This window comes from Pleurodeles waltl, chromosome 6 (genome assembly GCF_031143425.1).
Source record: "Pleurodeles waltl isolate 20211129_DDA chromosome 6, aPleWal1.hap1.20221129, whole genome shotgun sequence".
NCBI lineage: Eukaryota > Metazoa > Chordata > Amphibia > Caudata > Salamandridae > Pleurodeles > Pleurodeles waltl.
In genome coordinates this window covers 282,056,959-282,081,324 of record NC_090445.1, presented here as the reverse complement: position 1 = coordinate 282,081,324, position 24,366 = coordinate 282,056,959, and the positions used below count along the sequence as shown (strand labels likewise).

The following is a 24,366-nucleotide window of genomic DNA, read 5'->3' as shown; positions in this document are numbered from 1 at the left end:
GCCTGCAAAAAAAGCATTTAAAAACTTTTTCTAACTTCTGAAGGACAAACCTACGTTTTTGTCATAGCATGACCATTGCTCTGAATCTCTTTCTGGTGGAAAACATCAACAAAATAATGTTTCCTGTGAAGCGAAAAGTACCTTTCGCCACTGTGCTAACACTTCCCTTGCGCGACGCCCAACAGGAAATGCACGAAACGCTCCAGTATAGCGCAGGCTGCAAGTTCTCATTTCTTGTTTACCTCCGTCTGCGTTGTGTGGATTGACCACTGCTTGGGGGTCTGGGCTCTTCTGTTCGCCATATAGAGGTATCTGTTGTAAGGTGGAAAGAGTTTACACTTCCGGGCTAATGTGTCCTTGGGCTGGAGAAGAACGACGTGGTCGACATGCTAGCCAAGATGCCGGGGAGGCTGAGGAGACTGTCCTTCCGCCTTTCTACCTCTTCTCAGGTAGGGACAGGTTTAACAATCAAGCTATTTAGTGATAAATTAATTGGATGTGATGACTGCAGAAGTGAGCTCTCACTAGGTGTTTTTTCGAAGGTCTGCAGACATGGACATTTGGACACACTTAGAATGTGAAATGAACAAGATTAATACATTCTGCTTTTCATAAAGAATCTGTTGTATATTACCAGGTGATTTGTGCATTGAAAGGCCATAAAGTCAAGTCAGTCCTCCCAGTAATCTACTTAAGCCCGGGATGCTCGGCTCTGGAACCATATGTCCGGGTTATAATAAAACTTTTTATGAAACTCCTGTCATCACAACTGACTGCACGTGCAAGTCGTGCTTTTGCAAGCACAACCTGCTCTTCGTTGAACGGGGGGGGGAGGAGGGGTGTGTGTGTGTGGGGGGGGGGGGGGGGTGGGGGGGGGGTCAGTTTCACATTAACAAACAGGACTGACGTTGCTCCTGTATGCTCACCTTCCACTAGGTGAGCTCCACGGATGGCTGAGCTTTCTGGTTTAGGGGCTCTCGTGAAAGCACCCTGCAGATTGTTCACCTGAGTGAGTTAGTCAGCCATCTATGTGTGAGCTGCCTGAAAAGCTCTGCATTAATTTTCTTCTCAGTTTTTCTCTACATGCCTCGCTCTCCATAGCTCCCTTTATACCGATGCTATAGGGGAGCTGCTTCTGGTGGAGGCCGTGGGAGGGCGATTTTAAAGTTGTGTAAATGCGTTGTAGTTTTGGACGATCTATTGCTACTATTGAAACATACATTGGGTGGACTTTGGCTCCAAACAAAGGAGTATGGGCCAGATGTACCAAAGGATTTTACCCATTCTGTGTCTATGGGAAAATGCTTTAGTACATATGGCCCTATGTCTCACCTCATTCTAATGTCTGTTTGCTGTATTCAGTGGCGTAATATACCATTAGGGCGCTCCCCCTGCAAGGAGCTGTGAGGTATTCAGTGGCGTAATATACCCTTAGGGCGCTCCCCCTGCAAGGAGCCTTGAGGGGGCTCCCGTATACAATCATCACACCATCTGCCGTTTTCATGCACCTTACCTCGGAAATCTACCTCCAAGAAATCGCAGATCCGTCATTGATCTAGATAGCTTCACAGAGATCAACATGTTCTGCTGTCGGGTTGATATGGCATATGAAAAACACATTTTTAGTGTTACTGATATAGAAAATGGAGGGTTAGGTAATGACCATTATAAAAACTCATATCAAGGAATCCTTTTAGAAAAAATAATTCAGGACCTTACTTTGTGAGGGATGTGCAGGCATGAATGAAAACTGTTTCCTTCCGTCTTCAATCTATTTTTTACTTTTTATAGTACCATAGTTTATTATGTGTGGTGCCACTCATGTGCTAATGGTAAGTAAACACTTACTGTCTGGGATGGGATATTATCTCATAGATAAAGGGTCTAGGAGATTTGTATTTGGCAATCAATTCACCAAATTCACAATCATGGGCTGGTCACATAAGCTTCCAGTATCTTGGTTTCCTTATGTGCCCAAATTTGGATTGGTTAAAGGTGATTCAGTTTCTAGTTGAGGCATAGATGCCATACCAATGTCCTAATCTGTAGGCAAACCAATCCCCTATGAAAGGGAAGAGGCTGCAGTTTAACGGCCAAAGCTGCAGACCTTCGAGCTCGGGATCCAGGTTTGACTCTCGGCGTTGGTCTGAACATCCTGCGATTCTGGGTGAATCACTTAATCTCCCTGTGCCCTACGACAGCTCTTGGATACAGGTGATTAGCCGCACTGTACAAATCCAAGTACTATTATTATTATTATTATTATTATTGTTATAAAGGTGTGGGGCATAGGTATCTACTTTTTAAAGAAAATGTGGAAACATTTGTGTCAAACTGTGCTCTTTAACCCATAATTTTAAAATGAAATAGCGAATAATTCTTAGGTTTTATCGATTGTTCTGAAGGAGTGTTCATGGCATGTCATTACATCAGTGTGTGCCACAGCACCCATAAGTGATATTTATCTGCATCAATAAATCATGAATGCATCTTTCAGAAAATTGTGTACTCAATAAAAACACTGGCTACATAAAAAACTAATATTTGTACTGCAGAAGATTCGGTATTTTCTTATGTGTGCCTTTTACTATTCCCTTGTAATGTACTAGGCCATCAAAACGTGTGGCAGAAAATAAAATGTCATCAGAGTTTGATTTTGTAATGTAATGGAGGCAAATCTGGTAGTATTTTCTTTTCTTGTAAACACACTTCTATATACAATAAAATACTCCAGAGCACTGCCAGTATGTATGCTTTCTTCTCAAATATACCAGTATGCTGTTCAAAATATCGTCGTGTGTTCCTCGTACCATGATGGTCAATGTGTCAAACACAAAGCACTAAAATATAGTGCTAAATAATGGGTTTACATTTCGTGGAATCCTGTGCAATTTCACGTAATTTCCTGAATTTTTTCATAATTACGCTAATGCAGATTGTGTGAATTTCGCACATCTCTAGTCTGCCACCGGGTGCACAACTCGATAAAAACTAGGAAAGACTAATTAACATGAATAGCTTGCAGCCAAACCACAAGAAAGCTACAGAGGAATATAATGAACTACTTTATACACATCCGAATTTGATTTACATGTAAACTGTCAGAATGTATGACTCGTCTCTTTGGAGAGCAGAAGGGAGTGCCTGTAAAGTGGAACCACCATTAATGTGGGTATTTCATGGGGGAAACCAGGCTTGGTAGTGAAACACATACTTAAAGCATGTGCTTGCAAAGGAGGAGTACTTGGCAACATCTAAAGATCCCAGAGCACCTGCACAGGGCTGACGGTGAAAAAAAAACTGCTGCCTTTTTGCTGTTGAAAAGTACATGTGCAATGCAGCTGTCCACCTTTTGACTAGGTCTTTCTATCTGTCACAGTTGTCTCCTACATTTCTGAGTCTACTCCTCATCTTTAGCTCTGCATCTCGTGCTCTGATCCCTCCATCACCTTTTCTCCTCAGATGATTAATTTGCCCATTCTTTCACCACTTCTACTCACCAGAACATTTAAGCCCCCCTCACCTTCACGCCTGTCATCTTCACCTATCGTTCTAATTTCTGTCATTCCCAGTTTCCTTCCTTCCCCTCATCCTCTTCTCCTCACTCTTCCAGTACCCCTCCTAACTCCATTTATGTTCTCCTATTACAAGCATTTCTTCCAATTGACCTTTCCACTGAAATTTCTCTCTCATTCTCAAAATTCTACCATGCCCCCTCACTCTTGTCCTTGTTCGTTCACAACTATTCCTGACCAGTCTTGCACTTGCCTCTACATCTTTTGAGTTTCTTTTCCCGCCATCTTCATTATTAGTTTACCCCTTCTCTTCTGGTTTGCTGCTTATCTACAACTATTACTTAATTTGTAAAATGTGTAAGAAAATAAGTGCCAGTCCGCAAAATTAGGGAAGCAGGCCTTACCTTTCTCACTTTGTAATCAGCAGCCTGGAGAGCCCCTGACCACACTCATCACTGCCACCCTATCACCTTGGCAAGGTCACTGTCTGGGAGTGTGAAAACCGTTCTTTTACTTCCACTATGGTTTGGTGAAACAGAAGGGTTGCCAATGCAGTCAATGGTGAATGATGAGATTGGTGTTCCCTCTCCTCTGTGAATGACTTTAGTGAAAAAAGGGGTTCTTACGATTGACTGTCTCTTGCTGCTCTGGAAATTGGGAGTGGTTCATTGCAGAAGGTACCAACAAGTTTTTCGGTCCACTAAAGTAAGTGCTGGTAGTGTCCACGAGCAATGATGAGTACACATTAAGTACTTCCTCCAACTCTAGCACTCTCCTTCGGTCAACTCTATCTTTGCCTATCCCGTGTTAACCTCTGTCTCTGGCAGATGAACTTCCACCTGATTCTCCTCTCTGTCATCCCGTTTGCTTTCAACCTACACAACTTACATTCTTTATTCTCTGTACTATCCACACTGCACAATGTTGAACTAGAAAACTTGGGATCAATCCTGGCTTCCCTGCTATACCAAATTGTCTGATCCTTGGCCAGTATTTTATTTCACCAAACCTTCTTTTTTCATTATCACACGTGAGGGTGCATTTTAGGTGCACAAGTTCAGGATGTGATATGTACAAAAACATCTTGTGTTTCATTCAACAAACTATAATGTTGTTCCATGTATCAGATGAATCAGGGTCACATAATAGGTGCACAGAGCAACGAACGTGCCTCTTAGTTCACGAGTGTCATTGTCACCAGTGCATGGGTGGGATAATGAACGCCTCTACGTTCACGTTTAAAAACTATTACTTTAAAAAATGGCTCTCAGTGCAGTAATGCGATCTAATTAATGTTTTTGGGTGAAACTCTTCTGCTTGTTAAATAAATACTGCTTTGAATTTTTAAGAGATGATATCTGTTTCATGATTTACATGGCAAGTATTTTCTTGTGCATGGGCTGTTCGCATTAATAATTTCTCCGCTCGCCAACCTTATAATGCAGCTAACTTTCTGCTACACATCACGCTGTGTGCAGAAGGATGGCCTGCCCTGGAGAGACTCACACCTTGCACTGGGAGACTGCAAGAGATGGCCTTTTTTGTTCCACGTCTTCACCTGTCAAACCTGAGAGCAGTCAAGGCTAACTTTGTTAGATTGAAATCTACTCTGCCCATTTATCTTTGTTTACAGTTAAACCACAGTACATTCTCCTTCCATTCGAACTGTTTCTTTACAGCCCTTCTTTTATTTATTAGGAACGGGTAAGCTGGGGCTGTGGGATGATGTGGGCCCCCCGCAGTGCCTCCATTACACCCATGGCTGTATTGTTATCTTCTTTGTGTTCTTAAATTGCGGTGCATTTGTGAGTATGTTTACTTCTCAAATTTACAAAGAATTATCACACATTAGTTCTTTATCATATATACAATGTATACAGAAAGAAATCCTTTTTTGTTTTGCAGCTGTCAGATTGAGCCAACCAAACTGCTCAAACTTTCTGTTTTGAAAAGACATATTGTGGGTTTACCAAGCCCATACAATGCTTACCATTTGTTGGCTTTACAGTCAATCGTATTTGTTAGCTTTCTTTAGGATGGCTTTTCCTGATTTGGTCCATCTTGTGTTTTCCCTTACTGTGGAACATAGTTTCTAAACCTTCTCTTTGATTGGCTGGCTTCTGTGCTTCCGCTGCTGGCTCAAAGGGAAGTACTTTTTTTCTTTTTGTTCAAGCATTCCATAGGAGATCATGTGTTTTTCAGCTGTCTCCCTCATGTACTTTTCTCCCCCGTTCTGTGTTGCACTCTCTCGCGCATGTGCTTCTCGCCCCATGCTTCATGATGCTGCTTTTACCTGTATTCGCTCCCTCATGTTGCTTTTCCATCATATGTCATGCTGCTTCCCCTCCACAGTCGCCCTAACCCATTCCTGCAACCCACTCAACCATTTAAACTTTTTTTTAAAAGGTTTGTTGAACATATGTGCATTCCTTCAAAATGACACAGCCACTATGCATTGCGCTATTGTTTTCCACCATGTGATTGTATGGCCTGGTTAACAAAGCAAGTAGGTCTTATAAGCAAGACCTGATGGCGTTCCCATTGCTTGTTTTAAAGCATTTAGTCATCACTCACAATTTAGCAGCTGGATAATCAAGTGTTGACAAAACCAGTGTGTCTAGCTTTAACATGCCAACACAGGCTTGTGCAAATGCTGTTTCCATACTTTTCCCTTAAAGCAATACCTTTTGGCTTGCCAATGCTTGTTTTCTCTGCAGTACTCTCTCAACAACATTATCTCTATACTAGTCCTACAATGGCTCTATCCCTGCAGTGATCTTATTGCATACTACCTTGGCAGTGCCCCCTCCACCGGTCTACATCTGCATTGATCCCATTAGATTATACGTCTGCAGGACCCCCATCCGTAGGGCTACCTCTGCATTAACCACATTAGATGCTGCCTCACCAAGGACCCCTTCAGCGGGCTGTCTCCACAGTGATCCCATTAGATGCTGGCTCTGCAGGGCCTGCCTTTACTTCCTACTTTCTAGGGCTACTGTACTAACAGGCACTAGGTTAATGGGCTCGGAGTTTTAATGACTTTTGTCTTGATGAGTGATCTGCATTAGAGTGAATCTAATGGCAGTAGGCCTCTGCAGTTGTCTCTTATAGGGCTACTGGGAATACCAGAGATGGATTCCACAGAAGAAATAGTGATCATAACCAGGCACCTCCTTGTGCTGTAAGAAGAATAAGCAAAAGAAAGTGGAGCGCAATCCCAAACTTGCCTTTGAATCATCTAAGGCCGATAGTTACTGCTTCAGGAACATTACTTCTCTGTTGTTTGGGATCTGTAGTGGTGTTTTATGGGATCCAGGTAGTTTACTGAAACTCACGTATGGTCAAAGAGCAGTCGAGGGGCGTTTGTCTCATCTTTGCCCTTCAAGTTAAGGGTATGCTGGAGGCACACGATTCACCCTAGGGGCTGCGGCAGGTGTTCTGGTTAAAGAACAAACAGGATTTAAAATAGGATTGGGAAGTCAAGGCATGAGGTTCGAGAGATGCAGAACTTCTCCACTTGCTAAAGTGGGGAATAACAGGATTCCATTGCCTGAAAGTCTGATTGTTTTCTCCCTTACTGACTGACTTCCACAGTCTCTCAGAGAATTCAGAACTAACACAAGATGAGACTTGGCCCAGGGTTGGTACATCCCTCCAGGAGTAGAGGTACAGGGAAATAGTTACTGAGAAGATGCAGTTAGAAGCTAGAAAGCTTCCCTGCCTTGAGACCATTGGTACAACACTAGGACTGCAGGGTTCCTGATTTAAAAAGTTTATATCTGGCCTCTGGAGTTCTCTGCCTCGTCCATCCTCGAGCTATGACTCACTGCAGAATTGGCAGATTCCCAGGTAGTTACACAAAGGTCTCATGTTAAGCCCCTCAAACTCTCCCCCTCTGAATGGGTGTCTCCAAGTAAGCAGGGGCCTACATTAAGCCTTCTGCAGTGTCCCCTCTAAAGTGGTGCCTACAGCTCTGCCTCTTCACTGATGTGACAGTTTTCTGTCAAGAGCCATGTAAATCATGCCTGATGCTTACGCAAATGTCTGTGCAGCCACAAAGAACAAACGAGCATTAACAAACCCAATAGGTGTTGTCAACGCTTGCAAACCCATGCACACACAAATGTGCAAAGGCTATTTGTGCCTTCTCTCCTCGCAGCCTACATCTTACTCTGCTTCCTGTCTATGCAATCTATTGTTAAATACACAGGCTTGGGCCTAGAGTGCTGCATTGCACTAGCAATGCAGCCCAGGGGAATAAACAACAGCATTGCAGATCTGCAGCAGGACACTACCAACTCTGGTTGTACAAGCAGCAGAAGGGTAGTCCTACCAGGACTCGAAAGGTGTCGAGCGGTACCTAGACACAATGTTGCACCTGCTGCAACCTAAAGGACTGTGATGCAAGTACAACCAGAGGGGTGTATGGTGACTGAGAGCGACTCATGTTCTATTGCCACTGCACGTCACATTTATGTGAAAAACCTTAGTACTTTCAGCATCAACAGGAGTTTTGAAACAAAATTTGAAGCACAAATGTGCCTCCATTGAAGTGCAAGAACACTTCACTTTACCTGCCACTTTAATGACAAACATTCTATAGGTAGGGAAACTAGCAGATATAATAGCCATCAGCATACAGTGAGATTGAAGCCTCTACCTACGTTTTTGGGGTTGATCACATGAGCTCTGGCAGCCAGGTAGAGCAGTCAGTAGCTAGACCTTAAAAGGGTAGTCAGCCAAGATCAATTGTGGAGTTGTATGTTTTGCATCGAGATTGACATTACCCTCTGTATACGGTCCATATGTGTTATCTTTCCATCTTTTGACTGCCAGCATTGTTTTCTTCTAGGTGTAATTGTCTGCATTGCTTCATGGTCACTATCTTATTCACCCATAGAATCTTGGATATCCGGTTACATTCTTGTTCACTTCCTCCTCTATTCATTACCTATTAAGAGCCTACCTCATCCAACAGATATTATGTTGTCCCACTTCCCTTTCCTAAATACCCAAAAGTTAAAACTTCCTTGGCACCAACAAGGTGGACAAAAAACCCACCCTCCTAGAAGTCACACTGTCATTCTGTTTTTTTGTCTACCTTCTGGCAGGCATTGCTTGTCTTTTATTCAGGATTGTTAGACTTGTTGGTTTTCATTTTCCTTTTTTATTTTTGATTATGTTCTTTATTTACCAGATCTTCAAGCAATCTGTGAGGGTTATGGATTGCGTTACAAAAAACAAAGACGTGGACATTTTAAATTCACTTCAATCACTGTGGTGCTTGGATCAGGAGGAAATGGGTCCATGTTTGTTATTGTGGTACCACTGTTGCAGGCTCTGTGGGGGCTGGCTGACTACTGCTGCTAAACACAGGTTTATGGGAGATGCAGTAGCACAGATAGAGGGTGCATGGTAGTGGGTTGGAATCAGACATATCAGACCTATCTCATAAATATCAGTGAGACTTCCTGGGGTCAACAGACCCTTGTGTCTGTAATTGTATTTTAACAAATCCAACTTAAAAAAAAAGAAAATGCAGCTGTTTTGCTGAAAGGACAATGGGCTACATTTAAAAAAAGAAAAGTTTCCTTTTTTGTTGTTGAAGGTTTGCAGTGTCCAGTAGACCACTGTCTACTTCCCAAGAAATCTTTTTTACACTCACAAGGTGGAAGGGGTCCCAAGGGACCCCTTTCCTTTTACGAATGGGTTACCACCCCAACATGGAGGTTCATAACTTATCAGTGGTTTACAGCTGCTATTTCTGTCCTAAACCATTGATACATATTGATAGGAATTTCTATTTTGAAGGGAAACCTTCAACATGCTCCTTCCTAAAAGCAATTCCTTATCATTTTTTAAACCCACTTTAGGAGTTAGTAAAAAGTTGCCAACTCCTAAAATGGGTTTAATATATGGTAAAAGTAGCTTTTCAGTCCCAAACTCTGAATTGGAGCATTTGCAATCAAGCCCCTGTTTTGTACATCTAGCCCTTAGTTCAGAAAAGACCAGTGATTCCAGTTCCTCTGGAAGAACATGGACAAGGACCATAGTCTCTTTATGGTGAGAAAGCTTCTGGAGGATTCCGTCAAGTCCTGAATCTCAAGAATGTTAAAAGCTAGAGTCAAAAATCCATTTCAAGATGGGTTTGTTTTATCGACATCCCAATTTGCAACGTGCATCAGCAGTATTTGTGGCTTGTGGTTCAGGACTTCCAGGTTTGCGTTCTTTTCTTTGGGCTGAAGTCAGCTCCTTGGGTTTACGAGAGGCATATCGGTATTGCCATCCAATGCAATAACCTTAAATCCAAATGGAAGTTACAAAAGAAGGGGAATCCAAGTTGAATTTATTCCCCTATACATCCCATATACAAGTATTCCAGGCTTTTAAAGGTTATTTTGTGAGCACTTTAACATACAATACAGATGACTGTTGGTCCTATTAAACATTGGTGCACCGAATACCAAAGCTGCATAGTCTTGAATCCACTTTCCTGCAGTTTTTCAGTCTTTCTCTTCCTCCTTCTTTCTTATGTGCTTGTGGTTTTCTCTCTCTTGCTCTCATTCAGAGTTTCGTGATAGAAAATAAGTGCCGGTCCCCAAAAATGAGCTCTGGTGGGCCCCCACGGCTCAAATTATGCACTGAATAGAAGGAATGTTTCAATTACTTACTGGCAATTCCATTACTCTGAATCCATTCTTCCTTGTTTCAGTCATTACATTTCAGACAAACATTATGTTGTCCTACCTTGTTTTCTTCAACAGAAAAACTTAACACCTGTATCCTCATTAATACGGTGAATAAAAGGACAACTCATCAGGAAGACACCCAGCTATAACCAAACAAGCTTTGCCCCACATACAGCCCAACATTGCCACTAATGGCTGGTTTGTAATGAGTGGAGTGAGGAGATATGGTCTCAAAGTAATGGAATTGCTAGAAAGTATTTACAAAAATCACCTCCTCACTCACTTCCTAGTTCCAGTGATTACTCATTAAGGAATATTAAAGCAGCCACAGACCAATACGTTTGCAAAATAACTTTTATTGATGTAGCACTCATGAAAGCTTTATTCACTGAACTAAGTGTCCATTCTGTGGCACATCAGGAAGAACTCAACCCAAAATATGCATGTTACAAAGATCATGGCTCCTTTCGGAGAGCTACTGCACAATCTGGGCATTTTAATGCACCCTTATCTAGATGATTGGCTAATCCACTCATCAAGTGTGCGATCTTCAGGTTATCTCGCTTCTTTGGAACTGCAGTTTTCTAATCACTGGAAGAAATCCAAGCTGACTCTTGTGCAGGATGTAGAATTGATAGGAGCCAGGTTTCAGACAGGCTAGGGATTGGTATTCCTTCTGCAGCGAAGAGCTTTGAATGTACAGAGACGTGTCAGCCTTTTTTTAACAGGATTATCCAATGGCAAATCTTGGCCTCGAGTTCAGCAAGACATGGCAACAACAATGATGCCTGTTCCCTAGCCAGGATTCCATTTCAGAATATTTGTTTGACATCCTCTGGTTTCTTAGAATCCAGCCTCCATAAACCTTGAAGCTTAGATCTGTATGACTCATTCCACCAGGAAGGAACTTGAGTGGTGGCTGGATTCAGTACATCTCATAATGGGGACTCTTCTGTGCATACTATGCAAGCCAGTTATCATGGCAAATGTTGGCAGCTATTTGCGGGCTGCCACAGTGAATCTGCAGGATAGGTGGCCTCCACAGTCCAGGCCACATTCTTGAAACTGAAAGAAAAGGTTGTTCCTAGAGTTTGCCTCTCACATTTAGGGGACTACAGGTCTCATAAAGAGAACAATATGACAGACAAGGCTAGCATGAACAGAAATTGAGAAACTGGAGTTTAGTGGCCCCAGCATCTGTGATCTTTAGATGTGTCGAGTAGCATTTGTGTCTTCAGCGATTCATGTTAAAGGAGTTAACAATAATGCAGCGGACAATCTCACCTAGGTTGTTTCCTTCCTCACAGAACTATTGTTGCAGTCCTCTGATTTTCAGACAGAGCCAGGGGCAGTTCCTCCATTAGTGCGGAGGAGCGTCACCCCCACCCCCCGCCAGCAGTGGCAGCTGCAAAACCTTTAATAGAAAAGGATAATAAACTGAAGGGGCCGGACCACGAGGGTGACGAGCAGTTCTCGGGCCGGTCAAACATACATGCGCAGTGTCCTTGCCCCATCCTGGCAACACAGTTGCCGGGGTGGAGAGAGCCTGCACAGGCTCCCAGTCTGCCTGGAAGCACCCTGGCTGAGCGCTGCCAGCCAATCCTGATGCTGCTTTAAGCATCAGGATTGGCTGCAGGGCAGGCTCGGAGCCTGTGCCTGCAGCGAGACGGAGGAGAGACGCACGCGGCGAGGAGTGAGTTAAGTGTTTTTTTTATTTTTATTTATTCAATTTATTTTAATGAGTGATGCTGGTAGAGATTAGTTCTTAATTCTGTATGTATCTTCGGTCAGTGGTCCTTCCGTACATGCCTAAGAGATTTATAACTTATTTTGTGTTCCATGTATTGAACATCTTGTGGACAGCTCAAAATTGGTGGTAGGTGCTCAGCAACTGTTCTTGCAGACACTTTCAGTCCAAGAGAACTAAGATCATTACAGTGCTAGACATCGCGATAAATAGTGCCAAAACTGATAAACAGATCAAACGATCACAGTGAGCACTATATGCCTACAAGTCTGTCCTAGGAGACACTCCATACCAACAACCTTTTGCTGGTGGATGCTGTATTCTCTAAGGCCAAGTTTGCTAATTTTGTACAGTAATGAGTACAATGCTAATGGATATCAAACAGTCAAAGTCTCTTTTCATATTTAAACTGCATTTTGGGCCTTGCGCATGGGTACACTGAATTCTTATGTAAAATGTGTTAATCTAAACCAGTGAATTGAGGAGTGACCGGCATCAATGAGCTCTAAAGGAAAGGGTGCAGTAGAATCTGAACGCCACCGGTCAGACACAGTTCAGTTATGTGTTCTAGTTGTCACTCTGCTAATGGATTGTATGTTGTGCTGGTGGGCCGAAATGCTAACTAGCCCTGTTCTTATAGATGGTCTACACTAGTCACTCCCACCCCTATCACCAGCCAGTGATTGTGATTCAGGTATTCATTTGGAGAAGTCTGTTTTTTGGGGGGTTTGTGTTATAACTAGCTGATCCTCAGTGACACTGCCTACTTCCGCGATGCTGGTGATGCTTGTAGCTTATTGCTTCAGACGTCGAGTTCCCCTGTTACATTTCCTGTTTGAGCTGCACAGGAAAGTATTCTGACCCTTTCAATGTAAAATTAAAAAAGAGGAAGAAGAAGTCTAACGGAGACATAGCACCAGCAAATCTTTATTTGAAATGAAGAACAGGAGCTCAAAAACCCAAGGTGGTGGGTGGTGCACATGGTGCAGTGTCCGAGCGTGGTTGCTAAAATAAGCATTACGATTTCGAAACAATTTTAAATGGTGTTAAAAAAGACAAACTACAATGAAAGCTTCCTAACAGTCTTTGCAAACCCTTTGTGCTTAATATAGTGTCTCTTTGCCACATGCGTCTCCCTGGCCAAGAAGATGTAACTTGTGTTTTCTTTTGTATGAACTCCTCCGTATAACTCTACCTCAGTGTATGAGAATCACCACTGTCCTTTAACCACCCAAGCATATCGTGTCAGCCGGTCTTCTCAACCTCGGTATACAGCCACAGGATGGTCTTAATGCACGAAAAGGCGTCCACAGATGACTGGGCTCATTGTGTTGTCTAATAGCATTCAATTAAACTACAGAACAATCGATTTACTTTTTTCTAGTTTCAGAAGCCTACCAAGCTTGGTGATTGCAGCAGGCAAATGTGTTTTTTACAACTTTATAAATCTAGAGCGTCAGTAGTTTGATTGAATAAGGTTGCCTGTAGACACTCGGTATTCTCATTCTCAAAGCCATGTTCGTGTTATTAATTCCATTTAAGTCATGTGTGCCCACTTGAGGCAGTAGTTAATTGTTTCCTGGAAATGTACCAGGTGGGTAGACCTTTAGGGCTCAGCATACTGTCATCAGCAGGTGCTGGAGAGTCATGTAAAATACATTAATATTGATGCTTCTTCCAGCTCTGGAAAGCCTGCAGTCTTTGAATCAAGAGCCAAGGACAACAAATAAATGTATAGTTGTATCACTGATGTACATAGCACAGTGGAAAGAGGCAATGCGGTGTATGCTCGACTTCAGAAGAGACGTTGATGCAGACGTCACATATCTTGATAAACCCAAACAAATGCTGTGATCAGTTGTGGTCTCATTCTGGGGCCACAATAAAGACCTGGAGGGTGAGTTGGTTTAACTAAGAATGTCTGGTGAAACCAAGTTTTACTCCATGAGGAAGCATAATGCTGAAGCAGAGGGAGATTTAAAAGTGAGAAAAGTGAAAGAGTAAAGGGATGGCTCAAATTAGTTTCCGTGGCAAGTCATGAATCCAGTGTGGAGCCTAACACAGTTACTTCATTGACACCGGGCCAACATCACACATTGCAACATTTTGTAGCTTTTTTAGGTAAAGGGAGTTGGGCGGAATTTGGGTCTGATTTTCTCTGTAAAGAATGTGAACGACTGATGCAGTAATTGACTTATTTGACCTGATTGCATTTCAGGCAAATGTAAATTGTATTAACTCGGGTTGATTAAAACAGCAGGCACAATTAGACATTCCAGATCTTTTTTTCTTCTGAGCCATGCATAAAAGCACAATACAGATTTTGGCCTAATTAAAGGAGGATCTAACTAAGAAAATGTCCTGGTGGTTTATATGTTTAGCTTTTAAGAGGGTGGAAGATCTTTAGTTTGGATCAGTGGTTCAATATCCAGGCCACATCCATTAGCAGAAGTGTTGCTTGGCGATAATAAAAAGATGATAACAACCATAGAGAAGCACAATTAAATCCAAATGATTTAAAATGTAAAAATAAAACTACTTTAACAAATGGCTTAAAATTGATGTTCTTGCAGCCTGCTGAAAAACTAAGTAAATCCCAATAGATTCAATTTGAACTATTTAGTGAGAGACATTTAGTTTGCAGTTATCCGTGGGTTTTTAAAAAAAATGTCTTGTCTACAGGCAGCTTCAGTTGAAAACACACATATTGTATCCATTATAGAGTTTGGGTCAACTACTTGCTGATGATTCGATCCATTCTTGACTTTCATTTCCCCTGCTCCTGATTCCATGTTTGATTCATACTGCTAGCATTTTGTCCTTACTGTGTTTTGTTTGCATTGCAGTGCATTAGGGACTATTTTCTCCCCGTCTCTCTCTTCTTCCCCTTTCTGTTCTCTCTACCATTTATTGACCCTCCCCTCTTTATTCAAATATTTGGCTCTCCCCTAGCATTTACTTGCCATCTCGCACTTTTTCCTTTTCTGTCTCTCACAGCCAGTTCTCCTTGAGCCCCTTCCACATTCCAAGAGAGTCGCAGTGCAGTGAGCAGTGGCCATCTTGGAATAGCTTTTCATAAAACGTAATAAAAAAAAAGTCAAGATGATCACCCTGCAGACACACGTATGTGCACCAAAGGTCCACAACTTAGAATGCCTTTTGTTTTGCTTTTGGACAATACATTGTAGGATAGCTGCCTTGCATGCACGCACGAAAGCTGCCTTCCCACGGTGCTTTTTGTAAACAAAAAATGGCAAAGCTAATACGTCTGTACCCCAATAGCACAGTTGAGTCTATTGCTTTTGTCAATACTTGTCTATAGTTAATTTGAAAACATTTGCAAAAAAAAGTAGGAAGCCGCTTTAAAAAAAAATCTTTTTATCTTCATCCTTGTCATAACTTCAACCATATGTAGCCACAGCTGTGCATTGCTCTTAACTTGACCGGGCACCTTTGCTATAACTCTGATCCTAACAAATCTGCCAACAAGGGGCACGTGGCTGTAGGGTTAAGCTGTGGCGGTGTTCAAAGATCTAATTTCAGTATATTTATTTCCAACTAAATTATTAATACATACCTCTTACACAGCTATTTTTATGTGGACACAGGATTTGACGTTTTACAACACAGTGGGAGCAATAAAACTGTTAAAACAAATCGGAGTACAGAGCTCCTTCTAGTGTGCAAACAACACAGTTCTTAAGCCTGTTAATAGTTAAACTCGCTTATTCGCGTTCAGTGTGGCTGCCCTCGAAGACGCTCGTGAAAGGAGAACTGTATCTTAAATATGATCTATTGTTTGATTAAAAAAAGGAAATGGGGTGCCTTGCCACAGACACGTTGTCACACTCTCCTTAGCTAAAGATAGCATAGAGAGCTGCTGCTGTTTGTGAGGCACGGATTTGAAGCGTGTAGCGTCTTGCTAGAATTAGCCTCGCTCACTTGCTTGAATGGCGATATTGCGCAATAGGAGGCTTCTGATTAGTTGTAGGTGAACACAAGAATATTTTGAATTAGCAGCATTTGATATAAGCGCTGTTGAATGCTCTGGTACCGCAGTACCTTGGAATGCAAAGCTTAATATGCTGCACTGAAACGTCCCAAAATTTGGTTTGATTTAAGGGAGTTGATGAGCTCCAATTTTCTTCTGCTATGCCTCCATTGAACTAGAGCTGAGTTAACTGCATTGGTTAAACAATTTTACGAGATTTGCTTGACACCATAAAAATTATCCAAAAAAAGCCGAGTGACTCTGTTGGCCAGTATTACTGTTTTGGTGCCTTCGGCACAGCAGTTAAATCTACGACTCAGTCGTTGTTGAGGTCATGGAGTTAAGAAGCTCAGTCTTTTGAACACTGTCTACAATGGGAAGTTATTTCTGGGATCAGGATAGCTGTGTGACCTGATGACTGAGTAAATGGTCTCTGAAAAAAGTTATTGCATTTTCTGTGACTGTGAATAAGTAGAATGTGTGACTTCATTAATAGAGTGGATCAAAATTCCAAGATTGTTTGTTAGGAGGAATTTTGAAATATAATTGCAGTTTCACTAGTTTACTCTAGGATCGGAATCATAGATAGCATTATCTTCAAAGTCAGAAGACCGTGCATCAGATTATATAGTGTGGTGCTAATTTCTCCTGTAGAGCTATTTAGCATCATGTTATATATCATAATTCATAACATGGTGTGCATCAACTTTCTTACCTCGACCATAAACCTAACATTGGTGGAGCCCCAGCTCTCACATCCTTCACATCTGCAGAGCTGGAGGTTGTGGTTGTACCTTCTGGTACCTCGCACCCAAGCCATAGAATGACCTTCCCCTGCATATAATAGCCGCCTCCTCAGTCCTTGCATTCTTCAAGAAACTGAAGACTTGGCTCTTTACCTAGACCTCAGACACGGCCAGCTCGTTTTCCTTCTTATGCAGCTCCTGGATACTCTCCTGGGTGATGAGTGCTCTTTGAATAGTCATTACATCAGCATCTCATTCGGTAATTATATAGCCTGAGTCTGGTTGTGGAGCAGCAGAGCACTTTATATTCAAGTAGGGATCTGCATCCATTGAATACATAGTTATGTTTCACAGATCTACAACTTTTAGGCACAGGAAAGTTAAGTAATGTGCCCATTATCATATTATTTTCTGTCAAGTGTCAAAGCTGGGATTAGAATCCACATCTGCAGGCCCCTACCTAAATAGTTTGCTGCTGATTTGACCTTCTATTACTCATTTCAGTTCAACTCTTCCTAAAGGTATTCATTGGTGCTCGTTTACATGGGAGCTATCTTATCTTTTAATTCAGCCAGTCACCACTTGCCGGTCTCAATTGACTCAAAGCCTTTGGTATATCCAGGTGTGGTCAGGTTCTTTCTATGGGTTAATTCTAAATGCCTGTGTTATAACACCACATTTCAGGCCACTTGATTTATATTTCAGTCTTAAAGACACAGCTTGAAAGGAAAGGTTCTCCTGCTGCATTCACAGTGACAAGACTCTCCATTCACATGCAAGAGTTGCCCTCTCACCAAAACAAATCCTTCAGTTTTCAGTCGAATTAAGGATGTAGCCTGCCCATCACAGCAGCTCTCAGTTTTAATGACTTGGGGATTTTTGTGTGGTGGCTGTCTCTGTCACCTTCTGCTTTGATATCAGTGGGACTTCTAGCATTATTCCAGTCTATGGTGCTTCCGTCTTTAATGATATGGGGTTTCTGGTGTGCACATTTGGTTTTAATAAGTGTGTGGTTGTGACTTGGTGCTAGCGCCTCACAGCCCTGTACGGCTAGCCAATGTAATACCCCTTGAGACAATGGCGCTCCTGCACTGATGGAAATTATGTATGCCCTGGTTTTACACAGAGTACATCATCAAAATCTTAATGCATATGTAATATTTGCACTAAAACGCAATTTATATCATTTTTGTTTTTAAAACTGTTTTTCAGGTCAGCCAGGAAACAAATTCCTCTCCTGTGTACATGAATGTAGCAGAACTGCGACAAGAGGCAGCAAAGGCGGGCTCATCGTCCCGCCTGCAGAGCACAAGCAGCACTATTGACGAATGGGAAACTCATACTGATCAGGACAGTGGCAAGTTGTTTTATTACAACAGTCTTACCGGCGAGACGACCTGGGAGACTCCCTTCTACCAGTCAGACGACCCTGTGAATTCTCCCAACTCTGTAAACTCTGAAGCAAGTCCTATTGAGTCGGAATGGGAAAGATACTTTGACGAACCCACAGGACGTTTCTTTTTCTACAATTCCAGCACAGGGGAAACCTCTTGGCAGCCACCCGAGCAAGAAGAACTGAGTCCACATGAGATGAAGCCCATGTACTCCCCATTTCCGACAATGGAACAGCGGGTATGTTTCATGACTTGCTTGTGCCTAGCTGACTCAGGTGCAATGGCACTACATATTTTAGACACAATAGGGTATGAACGGATGCAGCAAATTGTAAAGTGAATGATTGTGGAAGAGTGTTCTTAGGGAGTTGACTATGTGAACCTACTTGACAGATGTCACCTGGCATGATTTTCAGGGGAGGCGAATAGACCAATGATGGGACCCGCTAAGATCATAACTGCTTGGCCTTTGGCCAATTGTTTCTTTTTTGGTGAAATCAAACAATTCAAGCTACTGGGTGTAATGAGGGAGAGTTACCTTCCACACCAGGAAGGACGGACACGCCCTTGTTCCCATTAAATGTATATTTTCCTTCAACTTGATCTTATCAGTTCTTTATGGTTAAGCCTCCGGGAATAAAGTAAAGGAAGCCAGTAGAAATAGAGAGCTAGAGGTAATTGTATCACAAGACAGGTGTAAGAAGTACAGAGAAGGGCGCTCCCTCTGTTTGTGGTTAGCTTGCATACTACAAAAAAAGGGAGCTACAGGTTTGCATCACGGTTAGATTACTTTATCTTCTGCACTTCAGCTGTCAAAGCACACTGCACAGTGTGCTGTTTAGTACTGTGCTAACTGCATGTTCATATCCTCCTCCTCATCTCTGTGTAACCTCCACAGTCCAATCTCCGCCAGACCCCCAGCACAAATCATATTATGTTATGGCTAGCACTTCATGTTCTGGAGAGATGTTCTTGTTAGAATAAAAACATGTTCTCTTTAACTTCTACATAAAATATTCACCATAAACGGCTGACAATGTCTTGTATCGAACAGAAAAGAAAAATGGAACTACTTTTAATTGAGCCCTAGGCTGAATGTCATTTGTTTCTTTTATATTCTCCCAGTTTTTCAGGGTCAAGTCACACGTGTGACTAATGATTACTGCTTCATTGTTAATGCAAACTAATATTAATTCCTCAAAAGTAATGCAAAGATATTTTTTGTAGTAGTGAGCTATGGAAAAGCTGTGACCATTTTCGTGTCATAATTCTTCCTGTTCACTCTGAATCCTGGTTTGCATACCATATGTTAGAAATGGGGTCTTTGGTTGGCAGTCAGGTTACCCCCTGTCCAAGCAAGGACCCTCACTCTAGACAGGGTAATAGAGAATCACCCTCAGCTAACCCCTGCTTACTCCCTTGGTAAATTGGCACGAGCAGTAGACTTAAATTCAGAGTGCTAGGTGTAAAGTATTTGTACCAGCACACACAGTAACTTAATGAAGACACTACAAAATGACACAAAACAGGTTTGGAAAAAAAGAGAATATTTATTTAAACAAAACAAGACCAAAACAACAAAAATCCACAATTAACAAGTTATCAATTAAAAAGCAAAAAGAGTCTTCATGTAGTTTTAAATGCACACTAACACTGTTAAGGTGAAAATGTACCTTGGGTGTATCAAAAATAACTGCACGGGTGAGTGTGCATCACAAAGGGCTTGCGATGCGTCGATTCCAATCACGAGCGAGACCTTGCGTCGTTTCTCCTTTCGTCGAGTCGGGGTGCGCCGTTTCTTCTCTCTGCAGGAGAGCGATGTGTCGATCCGGTCAGCAATCTCGGGTCCGGGCAGACCTTGAGCTGTTTTTACACGCCCAACAGTTTTGCGTTGGAAATCCAGCCGCACAATGATCCGAAAACCATGCAGCTTGGGTTGCGATCTCACCAGTCTCTGTCAGCGATGCTGCGCGTCATTTCCCCAGCTCCTTGCGTCGATCTTCTGGTCGCGTTGCAGGCGAGCGTCTATTTTGAGCCGTGAAGCTGTCGGCGTGTCAAGTTTTCAGCCACAGATCGGAATCACGTCAATCTTTTCCCTGCACGGCATTCTGTGTGTGGATTTCTTCCTCTTAGGCTGCCAGCTTCTCCTTTCAGGGTCCCAGGAACTGGATGGGCACCACTTGGCAGAGTAGGAATCTTTCCAGAGACTCCAGGTGCTGGCAGAGAGAAGTCTTTGCTGTCCCTGACAATTCAAACAACAGGTGGCAAGCTCTAAATCAAGCCCTTGGAGATCTTCACAAGATGGAAGGCACGCAATGTCCAGTCTTTGCCCTCTTACTCTGGCAGAAGCAGTAACTGCAGGATAGCTCCACAAAGCACAGTCACAGGCAGGGAAGCTCTTCTTTCTCAGCTCTTCAGCTCTTCTCCAGGCAGAGGTTCCTCTCGGTTTCCAGAAGTGTTCTAAAGTCTGTGGTTTTGGGTGCCCGTCTTATACCCAATTTCTCCTTTGAAGTAGGCCTACTTCAAAGCAAAGCCTCTCTTGAATGTGAAATCCTGCCTTGCCCAGGCCAGGCCCCAGGCACTCACCAGGGGGTTGGAAACTGCATTGTGTGAGGGCAGGCACAGCATTTCAGGTGTGAGTGACCACTCCCCCCTCCCTCCTAGCACAGATGGCTCATCAGGAAATGCATGCTACACCCAGCCCCCTTTGTGTCAATGTCTAATGTGAGATGCAACCAGCCCAACTGTCAAACTGACCCAGACAGGGAATCCACAAACAGGCAGAGTCACAGAAATGGTATAAGCAAGAAAATGCCCACTTTCTAAAAGTGGCATTTTCAAACACACAATCTTAAAATCAACTTTACTAAAAGATGTATTTTTAAATTGTGAGCTCAGAGACCCAAAACTCCACATGTCCATCCTCTCCCAAAGGGAATCTACACTTTAATCAGATTTAAAGGTAGCCCCCCTGTTAACCTATGAGAGGGACAGGCCTTGCAACAGTGAAAAACGAATTTAGCAATATTTCACTGTCAGGACATATAAAACACATTACTATATGTCCTACCTTAACCATACACTGTACCCTGCCCTTGGGGCTACCTAGGGCCTAGCTTAAGAGTGTCTGACATGTAAGAAAAGGGAAGGTTTAGGCCTGGCAAGTGGGTACACTTGCCAAGTCGAATTTACAGTTAAAACTGCTCGCACAGACAATGCAGTGGCAGGTCTGAGACATGATTACAGAGCTACTTATGTGGGTGGCACAACCAGTGCTGAAGGCACACTAGTAGCATTTGATTTACAGGCCCTGGCACCTCTAGTGCACTTTACTAGAACTTACTAGTAAATCAAATATGCCAATCATGGATAAGCCAATTACATACACATTTTGTATAGCAGCACTTGCACTTTAGCACTGGTTAGCAGTGATAAAGTGCCCAGAGTAACAAAAACAGCAAAATCAGAGTCCAGCACAGATCAACAACCTGGGAAACAGAGGCAAAACGTTAAGGGAGACAACACCAAGGATGAAAAGTCTAACACAATATGTGTTTTGTTAACCTCAAGAGTACTGCAATGTGTACTACTCTTGTCTACCGCACATGTTTTCAGATGGTGTAGAATCACACTTACCACCTTTCTCCATTTCAATAGGTCACTATATTTCCAGTCTCCTAGGCTTTCTACCACCAAACATTGTTATTAGACTCGTCACTTTAATTGGTTCATTTTAACCATCTGTAAGCCTCCAGGAAGACACTAGGGTGTCAAATGAAAGCCAGATCTAGACACATGGTGACCTTACTCCAAAGAGCTAAAAGGCAACCCTTTGCTCAATTCCATACCACGACGTCTGCCATGAAGATATAGTGCACATTTCTAGAATGTTGAGAAATTTCTGCCAGTGGCTCATGACCACAATTACTATTTTAGGGCTCCAAACACAAACCACTGCTAATTACAGTTCTTATATGCTGTAATGTAGCATGGGACAACTTTATGTGGGAAAGGATGCATTGGTGGTGACAGAATCCCTGCAGTGAACAATGGAAAAAGTCAGTCCCCTAGGTAAAATTAGGCAGTGCTGACAACTGGTTAATTTTTAAAAGTATCAAAATCTCCTGTGCTGTTTGCGACATAATGGTCTTTCGGTTTCTGCGTTAACCTGAAGGATCACACTGCAAAATGTACTTTTTCTGCTTCTAGTGCTACGTGACATGTATATCATAGTACAACCCTTATGAAGATGCGTTTCAATTGCCGCCTATTGTACCTAAGGGTCTAGCAGGAGTTTGTTTGTTGATCTCTTTAAGGTGTAAATAATATTTGTTGTGATCAGTAAGATGAAAGAAACAGTTAATGATTACAAAAAATCCCCAGTGGTAGAAAATGTAATTGAAAAGGCTGCTTGATGAAACCTTTAAAGATCATTCATGGCTTAATTTTTTCTTGAACGTCTTTAGCCACCCACACCGGAAACCGATTATCCTGAGAATTCTCCAGAGTATGATACCTTTCCTGCAGAGGACTACTCTCCGCAGGAAACCCACCACAACTTCTTCTTCCCTTTCATTCAACCGGAGAGATCACCCATAGCTTATGACGACATCGACTCACCACCAGGATGGTCCTGTGAGATCAACAAAGATGGAAAAACAGTGTACACACATATCAACACACATGAGATGGTAAGAGTTTCAGGCACACACAAGCGAGCATGCATCCACTCAGGAAAGGCAACTTTTGTAAAGATAGAATACACATAGTCTCAAATATGGGCCAATAATCAGAATAACCCCCAAAAAAATTGTATTCCCTTGTGTACTTTACTGCCTCATGTTCTTTGTATCATCTTCTCATTTCTCTTCCTCTGTGTTAGGCCTTGCTCTTCGTTCTATTTTTTCTTTTTCAAGTAGCATGAAGGTTGTGGCTCAGCATAGCCAAAACAGGTCTGGAGGTCCTAGTTTTTGCCATGCAGAGTGGAAGTGGCCTGGTAGTCTCTTTCACTGTTCTATTGAAACCAGAGCAAAGATCATTTGCAGATGTATGATCCGTGTTTGTAGTAGCAGAGTGAACAAACAAACAATTGGCTGGCATGTGGCCTGAATTAATTATCAATTCCTGAAATTAAATCAAGAATCCACTGATCATTTTGTTTTTAGGTCGAGCGTAAGCGTACGACCTCTTGTATACTTTTAAGTAAGCTACTTCTGTGGGCTTCCTGCTATTTCATTTTAGTTTGTGTCATTTAAAAATCCTTGCTAGCTAGTGGTCAGTCATGCCTCTTTGTCCCTCCTTCTTCTGTGTGGGAGCAGGGACCAATATATTGTATAATTACACTTTGTTCTGTTTATCTGGCCTGTAGGGGACTTTTTTTTATTTGTATTTTTTTACTTTGTTTCCTGCTCCTGTCCAGGGAAGCTCCCGTTTTCATTTGCAGAGCATTCTTCCTCTCAGCTTAGCTGTAAACAAGGCTATAAATCTGGTTGTTATCTTAGTCACATTTGGCCTTTGTGGGCTCTTTGTACCCTCTCTCATCTGCCTGGCTCCTCCCTTCCTTGGCTTGGATTTCCTTTACCAAGTGTGCCTCTCTGTGTGCTGAGAGCAAGGGCGGAGGGTCGCTTGTAATTGCTTATAGCATAGGCACCCAGCTCTACCAGGGCTCTGAAATCCTTAGAGACAGTGCCCACTTCTGATCCATACTGGGATCCCACTTGCGGCTCCATCAGTGCATCTCAGTTCACACACTCCAAGCCCTCAGCCGTACCAGTAATTCTGCACACGCTGTTTGCCAGAGCAACTCAGTTCTTGCAGTACACTCCGCTGCTCCAGTACTGGGCGCAGCGCCATCTGTGCACTGCAATTCTCACACATGCCAAAGCCTCAAGCGTGTCAGAACCCCACACATGCCGTCTGCCAGAGCACCTCAGTTGCTACAGTCAGTACACTCTGCTGTTCCAGTCCAGTGGCCCTCAGTTCTACCTCGGCGAGGTCACTTTGTTTCCTATAGTGGGACCCCGCTCACATACAGTTCCATTACAGCAGCTCAATTCTAATACTCAGTACCTCTGCCAAGCCAATACTGGACCCAAAAGAGCACCTTAACCCTAACCTGTAGCTGCCAGTTATTCCAATACCAGGAACTACACTGCACTCCGTTTCTCATTCCTCACCCTCTGCCTTTCTGTTATTCCAGTACTGGGCCTAGACACAGCTCTGTCTGTACACCAATCCTGATCTCAAGTGCCCCAATATTGCTGTATTGGGGTTCACAAATA

At 42.7% G+C, this 24,366-nt stretch overlaps 1 protein-coding gene across 8 annotated transcripts in view; it reads left to right on the top strand.

The window, feature by feature from the left end:
• ARHGAP27 (Rho GTPase activating protein 27) overlaps positions 1-24,366 on the top strand; it is a 565,511-nt gene that overhangs the window by 424,560 nt on the left and 116,585 nt on the right. For 6 of the 8 annotated variants that reach the window (XM_069238073.1, XM_069238077.1, XM_069238072.1 and 3 more), the window contains 2 exons: positions 17,904-18,323; positions 22,552-22,776. In XM_069238073.1, coding sequence (XP_069094174.1) covers positions 17,904-18,323; positions 22,552-22,776 — 645 coding nt within the window. Of the gene's footprint in view, positions 1-234; positions 450-17,903; positions 18,324-22,551; positions 22,777-24,366 lie in introns of those variants that run through there. The other 2 variants (XM_069238076.1, XM_069238074.1) reach the window with 2 other exon arrangements.